The 18,141-nt window shown below is 49.6% G+C and overlaps 1 protein-coding gene across 5 annotated transcripts in view; it reads left to right on the top strand.

Annotated features, from left to right (window-relative positions):
* The window catches only part of LOC134021969 (NACHT, LRR and PYD domains-containing protein 12-like), a 267,074-nt gene that overhangs the window by 85,873 nt on the left and 163,060 nt on the right, over positions 1-18,141 (top strand). For 2 of the 5 annotated variants that reach the window (XM_062463097.1, XM_062463096.1), the window contains 3 exons: positions 190-363; positions 2,576-2,622; positions 3,119-4,299. The exons of 1 other annotated variant lie outside the window; for it this stretch is intronic. In XM_062463097.1, coding sequence (XP_062319081.1) covers positions 190-363; positions 2,576-2,622; positions 3,119-3,657 — 760 coding nt within the window. In that variant the 3' untranslated portion in view covers positions 3,658-4,299. Of the gene's footprint in view, positions 1-189; positions 364-2,575; positions 2,623-3,118; positions 4,304-18,141 lie in introns of those variants that run through there. 2 more of the 5 variants (XM_062463093.1, XM_062463095.1) reach the window with 2 other exon arrangements.

Genomic DNA, 18,141 nt, shown 5'->3' with positions numbered 1-18,141 from the left:
CTGATGTTCCATAGAACTACTAGCACCAAACTGACCACAAACCTAACCTTCCTGAACTGGGGGGAAAGGTCACTCTGTCTAATGAGGGGAGGAGCAGCTATGACAGCACCTGCCAAATGAACCCCTCTGTGCTGACTCACTCTGGAGGCCCAGATGGATTCTGTCACAACATTGATCCTCTTTCTACAGGCTGTCAGGCTGTCTGGTCACAGAGGAAGGCTGTGCTTCTCTGGCCTCAGCTCTGAGGTCCAACCCCTTCCACCTGAGGGAACTGGACCTGAGCTACAATCATCCAGGAGAAAAAGGATTGAAGCTGCTCTCTGCTGGACTGGAGGATCCACACTGCAGACTGGAGAAACTCAAGTAAGGACATGTTTGTGTTTTTATACACCTCTTAATGTAATGTTGCTTAACACTGAATATACATCCAAGTATGTTAATAGGCCTTGCATTTCATGATTATACAATCACAGACTGCGTGTTTATTTAGGACAGTGGGTTAGGAAGAGAGAAGCCCTATATAATCTACAATAGCCTTTAGTGCAATTATGACTATATAGCTACAATCCTAATTGTATTTCCTGGGGTCTATTCCAGAAAGTGGGTTGAAGTGAAAACAGTGAGTTTGTTAACCCTGAGATGAGGGAAACTCTGGGTTTTCTGTTCCAGAAAGAGAGGAAACACAAACTCTGGTTAAGTTACCACGGTAACTGATGGTAACTAACCTAACCTGCTTGCTGGCAGCTTTTGTTTAACAAACCATGAATTTCTCCCTCTCTCCTCCCTCATGCCGAGCCTGAAGCAACTATCAGACATGGGGTGTCCTTTCCTCATCCAGGGCTCCAGACTAACTTGTTTTACTAGGAGCACTGTAGCCCCTAACTGAACATGTTGGGGGCACAGGCAGAACATGTAGGGGCCTACACCTTAAATTGACCTGCAAAGCAATTATTCACATTTTCCCCATTTTAAATGTATTACTGATAATGTACTGTTGTATTTTAGTTTGCAGTAGGGCTGTGCGATATGACCAAAATCTCATATCCTGATAGATCCTTTCATATCCCGATAACGATACATAACACAATATGGCACATTTTCTTTCAATTCAATGAATAAATAGTTGATATAAAATGACCACATGGAGAGGCTCTAAATTGCGGCCAATTTGGTTGCATCTGTAAGGGAAAAACTTGCCTGGGGCGCCAAATGTGCTAGGACCGCCACTGCGTATAACACATAAGGATGACATGAAGTTTCCATGCAGAGCTAACCTGGTATTTACTGAACATGTCCCTGTTAATCTGTGCTGTGGAGGTTGATGGACCCTCCTCAGGGTTTCCCGCAGCACTTTCCAGTTAAGGCGGCCGCCTAAGCAACACACGCCTGCCGCCTTAACTACGTCGTCCAAAACAAAAAGAAAGATGAATGCCGTGTTACTCTGTCCTGTTTGCTCCCTTTCATTCCAAACAGTACCTTCTCTGCAGAATGCATTAGTCTATCGTACAAACGACCCCCCTCCCCCCAGAACACATTAGGCTAGACTCTACAACCCCCCCTCCCGGTCTGACGGCAAACCCTACCACCTTAACTAACACGTTTTCTGTGGGAAACCCTGCTCCTCCTTGTAATGCCCAGTCATGCTCTGTTATAAAGGAGAAGAATGTGCCAGTTGTTTTACCATTCATTCTTTTTTCTCATCACGTCAATGTACATGTCAAACCCATAATTCCACACAAGAACCTCAAAACAATGTACATGGGGAGAGAACAGTGTAGCTCAGTAGCTACCATACAGTAAGATGTATACCTCTGTAGGTCTTTCTGAATCCCTCTCTGTGGCAGCAGACAACATATCTGTATCATTCTGTTCTACTGTACTGTACACAGTCTTTGCAATATTGAGAACTTAAACTGCAAGAGGTTCTGTTGTGGCAGAAGGCTCAACAAGGCAGGTAACACCATCAATGACCTTTGGGAGAAATGAACCCCCCAAATGAAATCTCCACAAACACACTAACATGTTATGTGGGCCCTTGTGTCCTCGGGGGTGATAGGCTTGGATGAGTTCCCTCCAGGGATGCCTTCAGCCGCTGGTCGCCCAGCGTTCTGGCTCAGAGCCAGCTCTTCTGCCTCTGTCAGAGGTGGTGCCCTCCTCTGCCTTCTTTCTGTTAGTCCACTACAAGTCCAATGTTCATATACTGAGCAGGATTAGGTGAGACAACATTTATGTGTTAAAACAGCATTCGCATTCAATAGACTGCATTGAAATGTACTCATTGACCAATTGTCTCTCTTTTGCTGTTGCAGTTGTTGTTTACCTTTCAGAAAATGTTTGCATACTCGCCTGCACGCATGAGAATTCCTAATTCCAGTGAATTAGAATTAAACGAACTCAGATCAGCTCTTCTGGAACCGATAACTCTGTGCTTCCCATCTCAGGGTTCATCAAGTCTGAGTTCAGGGTTTTCTGGAATACACCTCTGATGATAAACATAGAAACAACATGTTTACTTTAGTCACGTAGCAACAGGTGAGGTGTCATTTCCTCATCATTCCTCTGCTTCTCCCTACAGTGTGGATCATGGTGGAGAGTGCTGGATCAAACCTGGTCTTAGGAAATGTGAGTATTGACTGCTACTTAGTTCTGGTACACAGGGTCATACAGGGACAATACCATTAGTGACTTTGACACTGTCAGAAATGGACACACGTATGTGCCCTCCCTTCACCCTCCCCTCTCTCCCCCTCTCTCCCCCTCCCCTGTTCCCCCCCCTCCCTTCCCCTAGCTGCTGTGTGTTTCCTGTCCCCCTCCCTCCTTCCCTCACTCCTCGCTTCCTTCCCTCTCCACTGCCCTACCCTCTCCTCCTCCCACCCCTCCCTTCATCTCCTTCTCCCCTTTCGTCTCTCTCCTCTTCTGAGAGGAGGTCAGGGGGCTGGGGGTAGAGGAGGTGGGGGGGGAGAGAGTTGATAAGGGGGGTGGGGGGAGAGGAGGTGGGGGGGGAGAGGTCAGGGGGGTGGGGGGGGAGAGAATGAAAGGGGGAGTGCAGGAAGAGGGAGACATTCTAATGTGAATGATGATGATCAGTAATATATTGTGTCTTGGTCTCCCCCATCAGATGCCTGTGAGCTCACACTGGACCCAAACACAGCATACAGACACCTCTCTCTGTCTGAGGAGAACAGAAAGGTGACATGGAGGAGAGAGAAGCAGCCGTATCCTGATCACCCAGAGAGATTTGAGGACTATCCACAGGTGCTGTGTAGAGAGGGTCTGTCTGGGCGCTGTTACTGGGAGGCAGAGAGGAGTGAAGGAAGATGGGTTAATATAGCAGTGACATATAAAGGAATCAGCAGGAGAGGAAGGGGTGCTGACTGTGTGCTTGGACTCAATAACAAGTCCTGGAGTCTGGACTGTGATGGTAACAGTTACTCTGCCTGGCACAATAATAAGATCACTACCATACCTGCCCCCCCCTCCAGCTCCCACAGAGTAGGAGTGTATCTGGACTGGCCGGCCGGCACTCTGTCCTTCTACACAGTCTCCTCTGACACACTGACCCACCTGCACACATTCCACAGCACATTCACTGAGCCCCTCTATCCTGGGTTCTATGTTTATCCTGACTCCTCAGTGTCCCTGTGTCAGGTAGAATAGCCCACACACACTCTCACACACTGTGCTCACATAGATGTCATTGAAGATTGAACTGTGTACAGTTGGAATTGATATCACAGAGTGTTTGTAAATATTGGTGTGTGTAGAATGTTTGTTTTGTTTTAACCTTTAGATGTAAATATTACTGATATTAAATATTATTAATATCTCTAAATATTACCAACGCTTCCACCAGAGTGAGTTATTTTTCCAAAACGGAAGCTAGCTTTAGTTAGCTTCCGTTACCTAGCAACCTAGCATAATACTCGTAGCAATGCTACTACCTGCTAGTGTTACTTGTTAGCCTCCTAATTGTACATTTTGAAGCCATACTACAGCGTTTGTCATGTCGTTTTTGTCTATCGGAAAATAGTCGGTTGGAATGTTCAGAATCACACGTGCGAAGTTACTCTGTGGGGCTTTCGAACTATCGCACACGTGTGATGCTGCTCCTTAACGGGTTAATTGTTGACAAACAACAATCCTGTCTTTGATCTCAGTCCCACTGAATGTGATGAACTAAATAGTGTCTTAGTGACTAAATAAGGAGAAATAAAGATGTTTTATACAGGATGATAGAAGACATGCTGTGTGTTTGTTGGTGACCCAGTGGCCCTATAGACACACACACACGTACACACACACACACACATGCGCACACACACACACACGTACACACACACACACACACACATGTACACACACACACGCACACACTGGAAACACTACATTTAGGACCAGTAATATGACAGTATTACCCACTTGAATATACACTGTGTGTGTCTAGTGTGATCCCCTCCCTCCCTACTCTCTCCCCCCACCCTCCCTCCCTACTCTCTCCCCCCTCTCTCCCTCCCTACTCTCTCCCCCCACCCTCCCTCCCTACTCTCTCCCCCCACCCTCCCTCCCTACTCTCTCCCCCCACCCTCCTTCCCTACTCTCTCCCCCCCACCCTCCCTCCCTACTCTCTCCCCCACCCTCCCTCCTTACTCTCTCCCCCCACCCTCCCTCCCTACTCTCCCTCCCTACTCTCTCCCCCCACCCTACCTCCCTACTCTCTACCCCCCACCCTCCCTCCCTACTCTCTCCCCCCAACCTCCTTCCCTACTCTCTCCCCCCCACCCTCCCTCCCTACTCTCTCCCCCCACCCTCCTTCCCTACTCTCTCCCCCCCACCCTCCCTCCCTACTCTCTCCCCCACCCTCCCTCCTTACTCTCTCCCCCCACCCTCCCTCCCTACCCTCCCTCCCTACTCTCTCCCCCCACCCTCCCTCCCTACTCTCTCCCCCACCCTCCCTCCTTACTCTCTCCCCCCACCCTCCCTCCCTACCCTCCCTCCTTACTCTCTCCCCCCACCCTCCCTCCCTACTCTCTCCCCCCACCCTCCTTCCCTACTCTCTCCCCCCCACCCTCCCTCCCTACTCTCTCCCCCCACCCTCCTTCCCTACTCTCTCCCCCCCACCCTCCCTCCCTACTCTCTCCCCCACCCTCCCTCCCTACTCTCTCCCCCCACCCTCCTTCCCTACTCTCTCCCCCCCACCCTCCCTCCCTACTCTCTCCCCCACCCTCCCTCCCTACTCTCTCCCCCACCCTCCCTCCCTACTCTCTCCCCCACCCTCCCTCCCTACTCTCTCCCCCCACTCCTCAACTCCCTCCACTGGCTTCCCATCACGGCCCGTATCAGATTCAAGACTCTGGTACTGACCTTCCGAGCGGTGAACGGGACTGCTCCCGACTACATCAAGTCTCTCCTCCAGCCTCCCTCCTTACTCTCTCCCCCACCCTCCCTCCCTCCACCCTCCTTCCCTACTCTCTCTCCCCCACCCTCCCTCCCTACTCTCTCCCCCCACCCTCCCTCCCTACCCTCCCTCCCTACTCTCTCCCCCCACCCTCCCTCCCTAGAGAGGAAGGGGTGATGACTGTAGGCTTGGATACAATAACAAGTCCTGGAGTCTGGAGTGTAGTGATGACAGTTACTCTGCCTGGCACAATACGAATAGCACTGTCATACCTGCCCCCCCCTCCAGCTCCCACAGAGTAGGAGTGTATCTGGACTGGCCGGCCGGCACTCTGTCCTTCTACACAGTCTCCTCTGACACACTGACCCACCTGCACACATTCCACAGCACATTCACTCTTACTTAGAGACTTGTTGCTCTTGTTGGTTAACTGTAACTGATTTCAAATTACCGTACTCGCTGTGAAATATATTTTTACTGTTGCTTGTTTTTTCTACAGGTACACTCTTGCACTTTTTTGAGGTTCATGTTGTTTAATTGTAACTTACTCAACTACAAGCTCTTATGGTTCTTCCTTCTGGCACTTATTTAGGTTTTTCACAATGTATGCTTCATGTTTGGCTCCCCGCAATGTTTGGGGCGTCTCAGTGTTATGATCAGTGACCTGTGCTCTTTTGTAAAGCTCTCTTGGAAGTCGCTTTGGAGAAAAGCGTCTGCTAAATGAATAAATGTAAATGTACTCTCTCCCCTCACCCTCCCTCCCTACTCTCTCCCCCCACCCTCCTTCCCTACACTCTCCCCCCACCCTCCTTCCTTACACTCTCCCCCCCACCCTCCCTCCCTACTCTCTCCCCCACCCTCCCTCCCTACTCTCTCCCCCCACCCTACCTCCCTACTCTCTCCCCCCCACCCTCCCTCCCTACTCTCTCCCCCCCACCCTCCCTCCCTACTCTCTCCCCCCACCCTCCCTCCCTACTCTCTCCCCCCACCCTCCTTCCCTACTCTCTCCCCCCACCCTCCCTCCCTACTCTCTCCCCCCACCCTCCCTCCCTACTCTCTTCCCCCCACCCTCCCTCCCTACTCTCTCCCCCCACCCTCCCTCCCTACTCTCTCCCCCCACCCTCCTTCCCTACTCTCTCCCCCCACCCTCCTTCCCTACTCTCTCCCCCCACCCTCCTTCCCTACTCTCTCCCCCCACCCTCCCTCCCTACTCTCTCCCCCCACCCTCCCTCCCTACTCTCTCCCCCCACCCTCCCTCCTTACTCTCTCCCCCACCCTCCCTCCCTCCACCCTCCCTCCCTATTCTCTCCCCCCGCCCTCCCTCCCTACCCTCCCTCCCTACTCTCTCCCCCCACCCTCCCTCCCTAGAGAGGAAGGGGTGATGACTGTAGGCTTGGATACAATAACAAGTCCTGGAGTCTGGAGTGTAGTGATGACAGTTACTCTGCCTGGCACAATATGAATAGCACTGTCATACCTGCCCCCCCCCTCCAGCTCCCACAGAGTAGGAGTGTATCTGGACTGGCCGGCCGGCACTCTGTCCTTCTACACAGTCTCCTCTGACACACTGACCCACCTGCACACATTCCACAGCACATTCACTGAGCCCCTCTATCCTGGGTTCAGGGTTTATGATGACTCCTCAGTGTCCCTGTGTCAGGTAGAATAGCCCACACACACTCTCACACACTGTGCTCACATAGATGTCATTGAAGTTTGAACTGTATACAGTTGTAATTGATATCCCAGAGTGTTTGTAAATATTGGTGTGTGTAGAATGTTTGTTGTGTTTTCATTGTTGACAAACAACAATCCTGTCTTTGATCTCAGTTCCACTGAATGTGATGAACTAAATAGTGTCTTACTGCCTAAATAAGGAGAAATAAAGATGTTTTATACAGGATGATAGAAGACATGCTGTGTGTTCGTTGGTGACCCAGTGGTCCTACACACACACACACACACACACACACACACACATGTACACACACACATGTACACAATGAAAACACTACATTTAGAACCAGTAATGGGACACTATTACCCACTTGAATATACACTGTGTGTGTCTAGTGTGATCCCCTCTCCCCCTGACCTCCTCTCTACCCACCACCTCCTTTAACTCACTGAGTGATAAAGAGGGGTGTTGGGAGGGGGGGGTCTAACTCACTGAGTGATAAAGAGGGGTGTTGGGAGGGGGGGGTCTAACTCACTGTGAGTGATAAAGAGGGGTGTTGGGAGGGGGGGGTCTAACTCACTGAGTGATAAAGAGGGGTGTTGGGAGGGGGGGGGTCTAACTCACTGAGTGATAAAGAGGGGTGTTGGGAGGGGGGGGGTCTAACTCACTGAGTGATAAAGAGGGGTGTTGGGAGGGGGGGGTCTAACTCACTGAGTGATAAAGAGGGGTGTTGGGAGGGGGGGGTCTAACTCACTGAGTGATAAAGAGGGGTGTTGGGAGGGGGGGGGGTCTAACTCACTGAGTGATAAAGAGGGGTGTTGGGAGGGGGGGGTCTAACTCACTGTAGTGATAAAGAGGGGTGTTGGGAGGGGGGGGGGGGTCTAACTCACAGCCTGAAGGAGAAACTGAAGGGTGACTTACAGTCTCTGCAGGACAAATACAAACATGTGGAGGAGACGAACCAGGAAGTAGTGCAGCACTCTAAGAAGCAGCTGGTCACCACGGAGACACAGATCAGGGTGCAGTTTGAGAAGCTGCACCAGTTCCTGAGAGAGGAAGAGGAGGCCAGACTGGCAGCTGTGAGGGAGGAAGAGGAGGAGAAGGGGAAGACCATCTCCAGAGAGATGAAGAAGATTCAGGCCCAGATCTCCTCTCTCTCCGTCAGCATCTCTGCTGTGGAACAGCAGCTGCAGAAACAGAAGGTGTCGTTTCTCAGCAGCTATAAACACACTCAGTCCAGCACCAGAGCCCAGGTCACACTGCCGGATCCACAGCTGGTCTCAGGAGCGCTGATAGACGTGGCCAAACACCTGGGCAACCTGACCTTCAGAGTGTGGGAGAAGATGAGGGGGTGGTCAGCTTCACTCCTGTCATTCTGAACCCCAACACCACACATTCCTGGCTCTCTCTGTCTGGTGATCTGACCAGTGTTAGAAACACAGGCTCAAAACAGCTCCCTGACAACCCGGAGAGCAACACCAAGTACCCCCATGTTCTGGGTTCTGAGGGGTTCAGCTCAGGGAAGCACAGCTGGGAGGTGGAGGTGGGGGACCATCCTGACTGGAATATAGGTGTGGCCAGAGAGTCAGTAGACAGGAAGGGGGAGATAAATGCAACGCCAAAGTCTGGATTCTGGTGTCTAACTCTGAGGGGTGGTAAGTACATTGATGTCCTGGGTAAGACTCTCCCTCTGAAGAGGAGACTCCAGAGGGTCAGAGTTCATCTGGACTGGGACAGGGGGGAGGTGTCCTTCTACGACCCTGAAGACATGACTCACATCCTCACTCAGAAAGACTCCTTCACTGAGAAACTCTACCCATACTTCTCTATTGGAGGAGCTGCTGATGCCAAATACCCTGACGTAAAGATCTGCCAATCAGAGGTGTCTGTGTCTGTGATGTCATCCCAGTGAGGTGTGTGGTAGTTGTAGTCCCACTCCTCTGAACACCTGAGTGGTCAGGTTTCATGTTCCTGTTCACACTGAATCTGGTTGTTGATGATGATGATGATGGTAGAACATGCAGGAGGAAGATCCCACCTCTGGTCTGTAGGTCACTCATGAAGGATGTTAAAGTGATGATTTATAGAGACTGTTCACTGTGGAATCTGATGGTTGATGACCTGGTGGGTGATCTGCATTTGACTCCCAGGTTGCAGGTTCACATGTCACCCTGTACGTTGCTTTAAATAAAAGCATCTGGTAAATGAACACATTATTAAGTTGTTATTGTTCTGATTAACTTGTCAACCAGTCCCCTCAGGTAACAGATGATCCTCCAGGTATGTTAGTCACATCCAGTATGAAGGTGTTGGAGTTGGGCCTCGGCCCTCATACTGGGTCTCTGTCATCTGCTGCTTCTATGAGAAGTTAGGATGCAGTACTGGTGGGTGATGTCATACCTACAACATGTCAATAAACAACATGTCATGTGGATGTGTGTTTTGAAAGAAGGCTTAGCCTAATCATGTGTATTTAAATATCTAACGGGAGGTCGGCTGGAGGGGGGGGGGAAATATATTACTGTTCAAATATCTTTGTGGGGGCGTTATATGTAATGACTGGATCTAGGGGTTCTACGGTATTCTAATGTAGTAATGACCAGATGTGTTTAAGTGCGAGGGAGTTTTATCACAGCAGAGGGCGCTGGGACATGTGCTGCTGCTACTAGTTATTGGTACTGACTCCACAGAGCCCTCCCCTGTCCATCTACTCAGAAGGAGAATGAACAGCTATTCCACCGCTAAAACGCCTTTCAGATAAACACAATCACCAAAGTGGCTTCTGCCTAAACAGGAGATATACTCTGAGCAGTAGTTCTCAACCCTGGTCCTCAGGTACCCCCTGTCCTGCACCTTTTAGATGTTTCCCTGCTCCAACACACCTGATTCAAATGAATGGTCGTTAACAGGCTTCTGCATAACTAGATAACGACCCATTCATTTGAATCAGGTGTGTTGGAGCAGGGAAACATCTAAAAGGTGCAGGACAGGGGGTACCTGAGGACCAGGGTTGAGAACCACTGCTCTAAAGTGTCTGGCTGCAACACTGACACGCTAAACCTTTGTATTTGTGTTACGATCACACAAAGACACGCATGCTCACACACACACGCACGCAGACACTCAAACACACACAGACATAACACACACACACACACATATGAGTGAAGCCTAGTTCAGGCATGGCACTCGGGCAGCGCGCCTCATTACACTCATTAACTACACCTGTGTTAGACTGCTTCAAGGGGCGGCATTATAAGGCCTCATGGATAAATGGCATGGATAAACTTCCCAATTATTGTATAGAACTATATTTTATTCTGATTACAGTGAATGAACACTTTTAAATAGTGATAAGGAGAAACAACAAAAAAGCTTTCAAATGATCAAATCAGTTTAAATGTGCTGGTGGGTAGAATGATTTGTAACAATGCAGTACAGAATATTATATACATTTTTAACATTCAAATGACCATTCATTTTACTATATCAATCAAACACAAAATCCATTTGTTTCGGTAATATGACAAAGTATAAGATATCATGCTGATTTAAAAAAATTATGTTATCACAAACTACAGTGAACACACTCAAATATCTGGACAGTGCTAAGATCCCCTCCCACTTAAACACATCTGACCATTACTACATTAGAACAGAACCCCCAGACCCACTCATTATATAGAACTCCACTACAAAGAGATGTCAACCTTAATACATGAAGCCACACTCCTCCAGCCAACCTCCAATTAGATATCTAAACAGACATGATTAAACCTCCCTCCAAAACACACACATCCAGTATATCTACATGTTGTAGGTATTACATCACCACAACCCCCCCATCCTAAATTCTCATAAAGGAAACAGATGACAGAGATACAACAGAGATACAACAGATCAGACCCAGTTTGAGTGCTGAGGCTCAACTCCAACACCTTCATACTGGATGTGACTAACAGTACATGTAGGATCACCTGTTCCGTGAGTGGACTGGTTGACACGTTAATCAGAACAGTAATAATATGCTCATTTACTAGACGCTTGATTGGCAGATATTTACGTCAGGGTGTTTGGCATCACCAGCTCTTGAAATAGAGAAGTATGGGTAGAGTTTCACAGTAAAGGAGTCTTTATAAGTGTGGATGTGTCGGAGAAATTAAGGATGTGATGTTTTATACTGAGCAGATAACAGAGCCCCCCAAACTAAACTCTAGGCTTTCTTATCACCCTGGGGGAAGGGTGAGCATTTGTTAGGACTAGAGGATGTTGGGGGTCTTGGTCGTTTTAAGGAGATACTGTGTGACAAGGACTACAGGTGGAGACGCAAGGTCTGGTGACCATTTGTTACGACCCCCAGGACCGGAGATTTTGTTGTTGTGTTTCAATCAGGGTTGATGTCGTAAACACGCACATACGTAAACACGCACGCACACACGCACGCCAGGTCTATGCAAGGGAGCCAATGAAGAAGAGCCATGGGACATTTGCATGCCTTTGTGTTAACCAATGACGGTCAAGAGCGGTTCTGTTGAAATAGTTAAGCTTAACTTGCTAAGTTAAGCAAGTTAAGGATGGTCCCCCACCTCCACCTCCCAGCTGTGCTTCCCTGAGCTGAACCCCTCAGAACCCAGAACATGGGGGTACTTGGTGTTCCTCTCTGGGTTGTCAGGGAGCTGCTGCCATGAGTCTGTGTGAGTGTGCATTTATGTGTGTGCGTTGTGTGTTTGCGTGTGTGCGTAGTTGTGTGTGTATATGTGTCTGTGCATAGTGTGTGTTTGTGTGTGTGTGGTGCTTGTTTGTGTGCATTCCTGCGTTTGGGGCAGTGTATCATCCCCAGTCACAGGGAAAGGTTGAACGCATGAATCGAAATCTGAAATGCAAGTTGGCCAAAATCTGTGCAACAACTAACATGAATTGGGTAGATGCTCTCCCTATTGCCCTAGCAGCCATCAGGAGTTCAGTGAACACCTCTACAGGATTCACCCCATATGAACTTCTGACGGGGCGACAGTTTCCGGGACCGGGAGCTGGGCTGGACCTACTGGAGGCGGAGGGTGAGTTGGCGCATCAACCATACTATGATCAGCTGTCTGCTCTGGTATCATCCTTCTCCAAACAGGTACAGGAGAAACGGGGGACAGCACAGGATCCAGTCAAGGCCTTCACTGCTGACAAAAGAGGGATTAAAGAATGTATAATACATTATAACACATATTCTAGAACTGTAATCACCAGCTGCATATCAGGCACAGCACTAACTATAATCACAGTTATTAATATGTGTGGCATTTTAATCACTGAATGCATCACGGGCACTGTGCACGAGAATATAACAACAGGATTTATGAAGGATGCATGTCGTAAAGTTATGTATTGTGCTTATTAAAGTTATGTCTTATGAAACTTAGAAGTGTGCTCAAGCTTAAACATTGGGTCTCACACTGGGTGTGGGAAGCAGGCTGTTCTTTGTGTCTCTATCTCTTCATTTTCAGAAACAACCTTGAAACTGGGTGGAGACGGCACCCGAGCAGGTGGGACGCGTAGGCAAGAACAACTCCCTGATGCACGAGAGAACAAGCTCAACCCTTTTTTGATACTTGTGTTTTCAATTGCATTGTATATATGATATGCTGGGGCAGGGAAAGATAGCCAGTTGGACTTCGTGAACCAGCCCAAACTCTGTTGCGGGTAGGGAAACGTAGACAACCCCAGAGCTCTGTACTTGTTGATTTCCAACTGCTGCATTAAAGCTGATATTATCGGACCTCTGCGACTCCAGACTACTCTTTCTAGAACACAGATTTGTGTCATTGAATACCATCATTACATATTGGAATAGACACAAAGACTTTGAATCCTTCAGTAGCTCCTAAAATACTGTGTATTCCCATTTCATTCCAACATGAAAATGTTCCTAAGCCCTAAAACCATTTACAGAAACACCACTGGGGTGAGTTAACAGCTTTTTTGTAAGTCTACTGGAGCCTCTAGCAAAAAGTGTCCCACATTACCTGAAATCACCCTATTGCCTCCTAATGTGTAAAGGTGAAGCGTCTGTGAATGATATCCAGTCGAAATAAACCTGATTCGTGTAAATGGGCAAATCATAATTAAATAAGGCAATATGGAACACCAACGTCATCGGTTTATTTTCAAATGTGGGTGCGGGACAGCTTTTTAGAATCTATATAACAGTGGATACCGCTGTTAAATATATTTTTCTTGAAACAAAATGTGTGGTGGGGGGTACACATTTTCACTTTTCAAAACGTGATTTAAAACAGTTCATGTAGAATTAAATGTTCGCCCCTGTTTAACACTGATAACAGACCGTGCACGGCCTGGACTCTTAACAGACCGCGTGTAAAGAGCGCCATCTGCTGTTTGATGACGTTTACTGCATTATGACGTAATTCATCAAATAAACTATAAAAGGCCGTTCTGATCACTGCTCTCATTTCTTATAGAAAGTTTTCTTGGACAAGGATTTGGATCTCTACGACGCTTTCACCTTGAAGAATTCGTATTGGAACACAGCAATATTGTAATGTAAGTAAATGTTCAGATTGTTTTGCACCTAGGAGATATGGGGACTTTTTAAAGTTGTAAGGTTTCAATTTAAAAGACAATATTCTCTGGTAGATATGAAGGTAGTTTATACATTAATCTGAAAAAGTTATTGTAGCCTATTCTGTGTTCTTTGGAAAAGTAAATAGAGCTATCTTCAAATTGTGCTGTCTGCTGTTTGATGACGTTTGCTGTATTATGACATAATTCATCAAACAAACTACAAAAGGCCGTTCTGATCACTGTGCTCAGTTTTACGTGAACATATTCTTGGAGAAGGATTTGGATCTCTGCAACGCTTTCACCTTGACAAATTCGTATTGGAACACAGAAATATTTTTGTAAGTAAATGGTCTGAATGTTTTGCACCTTACAAGTTGTAACAACTTTTTCAGTAAGGTTTAAATTTCCAAGACAATGTTCTCATGTAGATATGTAGGTAGATATTAGATTATTCTGAAAAAGTAATTACATTCTCTGTGTTCTTTGGAAAAGTCTGCCTTTTCAGAGGTCAGGTGTGAAAGCCTCTCTCTCAAATCGGACTGCAACAGCAAGTGTGACCTGAGGCAGTCTCTGAGGAAGAGACATGGACAAAGATAAGAAAGACTCATCTCAGCCCGGGGTGAACGAGGGAAGAGAGGGGAGTCTGTCTGGAGACAAGGGGACCTTCATCAGGGTGTTGACCGTGAGGCCTCTAAGTTTGGAGGACATGGACCTGGTCGAGCCCTCGGATCTGCCCCCTCCTTCAGTACCCGCCACTGGGTCAAAAGACCAGCTGGAAGCCCTGGAGGTTGCGTCCACTTCCCAGGGCGTCAGTGGAGTGGAGAGAATGCCCCCCGGCACAGCCAGCAGCAGCACCACGTCTGCCAGCCAGAGGGCGATGAAGACAGCCTGCTCCTCAGCCCTGTCGAGCCGCACCAAGCTGCCCATCTCTGTGATCAGAGCGGTGTTGCAGCTGATCAACAACGACAGGCTGCCAGACCTGCTGCTCGACTTGGACGCCAGCCGAGATGTTCCAGGCGCCCAGACCTGCAGCAGATCAGCTGCTGGGCTGCTATCCCAGGAGATGCTGACCAAAGTGTCCGCCATGCTGCAGGCTGACACAGAAAGCCAGGTGGCGCTCAGCAGACAGAGTGGAACCCCCTCTCCGGATCTGCAGGTGGAGGCCAAAGCCAGTCTGGGCTCTGTGGCAGCTGAGGTGATCGTGCCGGTCATCGGCAACGTCTTAGCAGCCAGGGCCGCAATCCAAGAAGAAGCTCAAGGGCCTGTTACCTTTTCCTCTGTGAGCTACTTCCTCTCTGCTGTCTGTGCCGACGTGCAGACTCTACCGCTGCTGAGGAGGTCAGGGAGCAGCAGTCTGTCTTCTGGAAGGTCCCTGGGAGAGCTCCTGACCACCATGTCGAGGACCAACGTTGTCCAGGCTGTGGAGCAGAAGCTGGAGGAGCAGTTTGGGCCGTGTAGGAAGGAGCGCTCGTCCACATCGCCATCCAGCCAATCAAGAACTGAGGATTTGCTCATGATCCCTTATCTGGGGAGCCGTGGCTCTGGACATTCCCTGGCCAGTGACCTGGTCGATGGGATCATTGAATCCGTGAAGAGGGCTGTTGAGTTGCTGGACAGCCAGTCTTCATCATCCAGAGCAGGGAACAGCTCCTCCCTCACAGGATGGGACGCATTGGATGTTTCCTCTCAAGTCAAGAAGATGGTCTGCAAGGCAGCGGCCAAACTGACCCCCCTGGTGAGCTCTTCCAGGATGGGAGATGTGACGGCGGACGAGAGCGTCTCTTTGATGAACGAAACGTCTCTGGAAAGTTTGCCCCCGTCTCTCATCAGGCTTCTGTTGATCCGGTCTGTCGACACGGTGACAGCAGCCTGCAGAGCCATAAGTAGTGAGTTCTGCTATCGGGAGAGCGTGAAGAACGAAGGCTTGACCAAACTCCAGCAGCTGGCCAACGAACAGATGTTGGCCTGTCTAAACAAGGCCGTAGAGGAATTGGAAATCGATGAGCTCGTCGAAGGCATCTCAGCCATCCTGGATCATTCGCTGATCCTAAGGCGTCCGGAGATGTCCTTTTCCCACATTTACCGCTCCTTGTTTGTTGACTCCCTCCTGCCAGGGAGTGGACACAGAACCACCGAGGTCCTGGAGACCTTGATTTTCTTACGTCCAGAGGGCCCACCCGCAGCTGGGCAGAGCCTGGCTCATGACACGCGAGTGGGAACCATCATAAAAGAGTACGCGACCAAAGGGAAAGATGTGTTCCAGCAGGCCTTGAGGAGAGCGACCCAGAAGCTCTCTCGCCAGCCGGCGACCCCTCGTGGCTCACCTCATGCGGCCAATCCAGAGAGCTCAGAGCGTCCATCTCTGCTGGTCTCCTCTGAGAACTGCGAGAACCTGCTTGGTGCGATCCTAGAAGATCTCCATGAGGTGGTTGAGCAGCACAAGGCCTCAGAAAAGGCGAGATCTGGTGGCATGAAGTTCTGGGAGCAGGTCCACTCCTCCAGCCAGCAGCTTTATGACAGCACACTGAGGACCCTGCAGAAAGCTGCAGACAAGCTGTCGGCTCTTGAAGAACGTGTATCTGAGATCATCCCTCCGAAGGCGTCCATCTCTTGGACCAAGAGGACCCTTGGGGTGATTCTCAGTGCCATGAGAGCAGAAGTAGCCGCTTCAGAGTGCTCCAGTGCTGAACTGAAGAGGAGTGAGGACGGCCTCCTGACCTGTGCCCTCTTGGACTCCATACTGGAGAATCTCAGCCAGTTATGTGAGGACGAAGAGGGTCCAACAGTCTCCAACGCCGCCGTAGGACTGGACTCCGCCGGATTGGACGCGCTCCAGATCAAGACCGCCTCAGAGAGTCTGCTCGCCAACGTCCGTCGGCTCCGCCGGCAGACAGCCACCACCGGCCTGCATCTTCAGAGCCCCGTGAGCTCCACCAGATGCACGTCAGAGCTGATGCTGCCAGAAAGCCCCCCGATGCCCTCCAGACAGGAGCTCATCCACAGCTTTGCTGAGAGCTCGGTTAAGAGTCAGCTGCAGAAGAGCCTTGAGCTGAACCTTCCCTCGACCTCCAGCCTGGCCTGCCAGGAGACCCTGGACCGCACGGTCAGGATCCTGACGGAGAGAGTGATGGACACTCTGTGTGAGTCTGCTGCTGCAGCTCCGTGTCCTGGGGAAGATCTCGGTGAGCTCAGCCCTGCAGCGGTCATCATGGATGCTGGGACGGCGTCGACCTCTGCAGGAGAGACGAGAAAGGCCAAGAAGGGCTTGAAGTGGTGGAGCCTGCCGAAGAAAGCCAAGCTCTTCAAGAACAAGGTGGGTTATTTATGTAATAGAACTTATAGAGCAGAGCTTATAGTATATCGTATGAGTACAGAATGAATGACCATGGGTTGGTTATTCATGTAATGGAGCATGTATAGAATGAAGAGGCAGTGTTGGGACTGAGTGGCTTTTGTGGTTCTTAATCCTGATGCTTTGGTGGACTGAGAGGTGTTGTCATAGTTTCCATAGATTCCAGCATGTTCTGTGTTTTCCCCTGCAGTTCCTGAAGAGAAAGACGGAGCCCAAGAAGCCCTCAGCCCAGGAGGAGCTTCCCCCCAGCTCTCACGTCACACCTGGTGAGCGACCACCACGGCTTGTCATCCTTAATGAATCACAAAGTGATCCTGTAGATTTGGCTAATTCAAATCTGACAAAGCCTAACTTCAAATTCACCAATTTAAAATGTTGTCTTGTCACAGGGACTAAGTGTGGTTCGCCTGCCAATCTGGAGCTGTCGAAGGACCACGAGACCAAGCAGGAGCCCCCTAGACGTCCTCTACACGTACGAATGTTCCGTGCGCTTCGAAAGTCCATCGCCAAGACATTCGAGATGTCTGGGAGCCAGTAGGACGGCCTACTGATTTAAGAGGGTGGTGGAGGAGAGGATGTGTCTAAGGGGGAGAGGAGGGTGTGTATAAGGGGGAGAGGAGGGTGTGTCTAAGGGGGGGAGGAGGGGAGAGGAGGAAACGTCGGACCAGTTGCGACGTAATGTTTTCAGCAGCGCTAATGTTGTGGTCAATTCATCACCAAACAACGTCGGGGGATTGCACAAACACCGTCATTACCTGTTTGTCTGATGCTGCGGGTCAGAGAAGAAGTAGGCTGCAGTCGTTTGACCTGGCGCTCTGCACTGCATGAGCACTAAGTGGAGGAGGAGGAGGGAGGGGCGCGGCGGGGGTGCAGCGGGGGCTTGTGAGCGCCGCGGAGCATGTCGGGGCGAAATTCTCACAAGAACTTAAATAAATGCCCCGTCAGATATCAAAACACATTTGGGGGGAATTGATGACAGAGTAATTTTTATTCCTAAATATTGATGAATGAAGAAAAAATTGGGCTCCAGCAGAAGGGGCACTTTTCTCATCCAGGGCAAAAGGGCAGGTGCTTGAGCACCACTAGGGGTCTATCTGTGCACGTGCCTGCCTGGAGGATTTGGGGATAGAACTCTCTCTCTAC

This window comes from Osmerus eperlanus, chromosome 6 (genome assembly GCF_963692335.1).
Source record: "Osmerus eperlanus chromosome 6, fOsmEpe2.1, whole genome shotgun sequence".
Lineage (NCBI taxonomy): Eukaryota > Metazoa > Chordata > Actinopteri > Osmeriformes > Osmeridae > Osmerus > Osmerus eperlanus.
The sequence above is the reverse complement of the archived record's forward strand: the minus strand, read 5'-3'. Positions and strand labels throughout refer to the sequence as shown.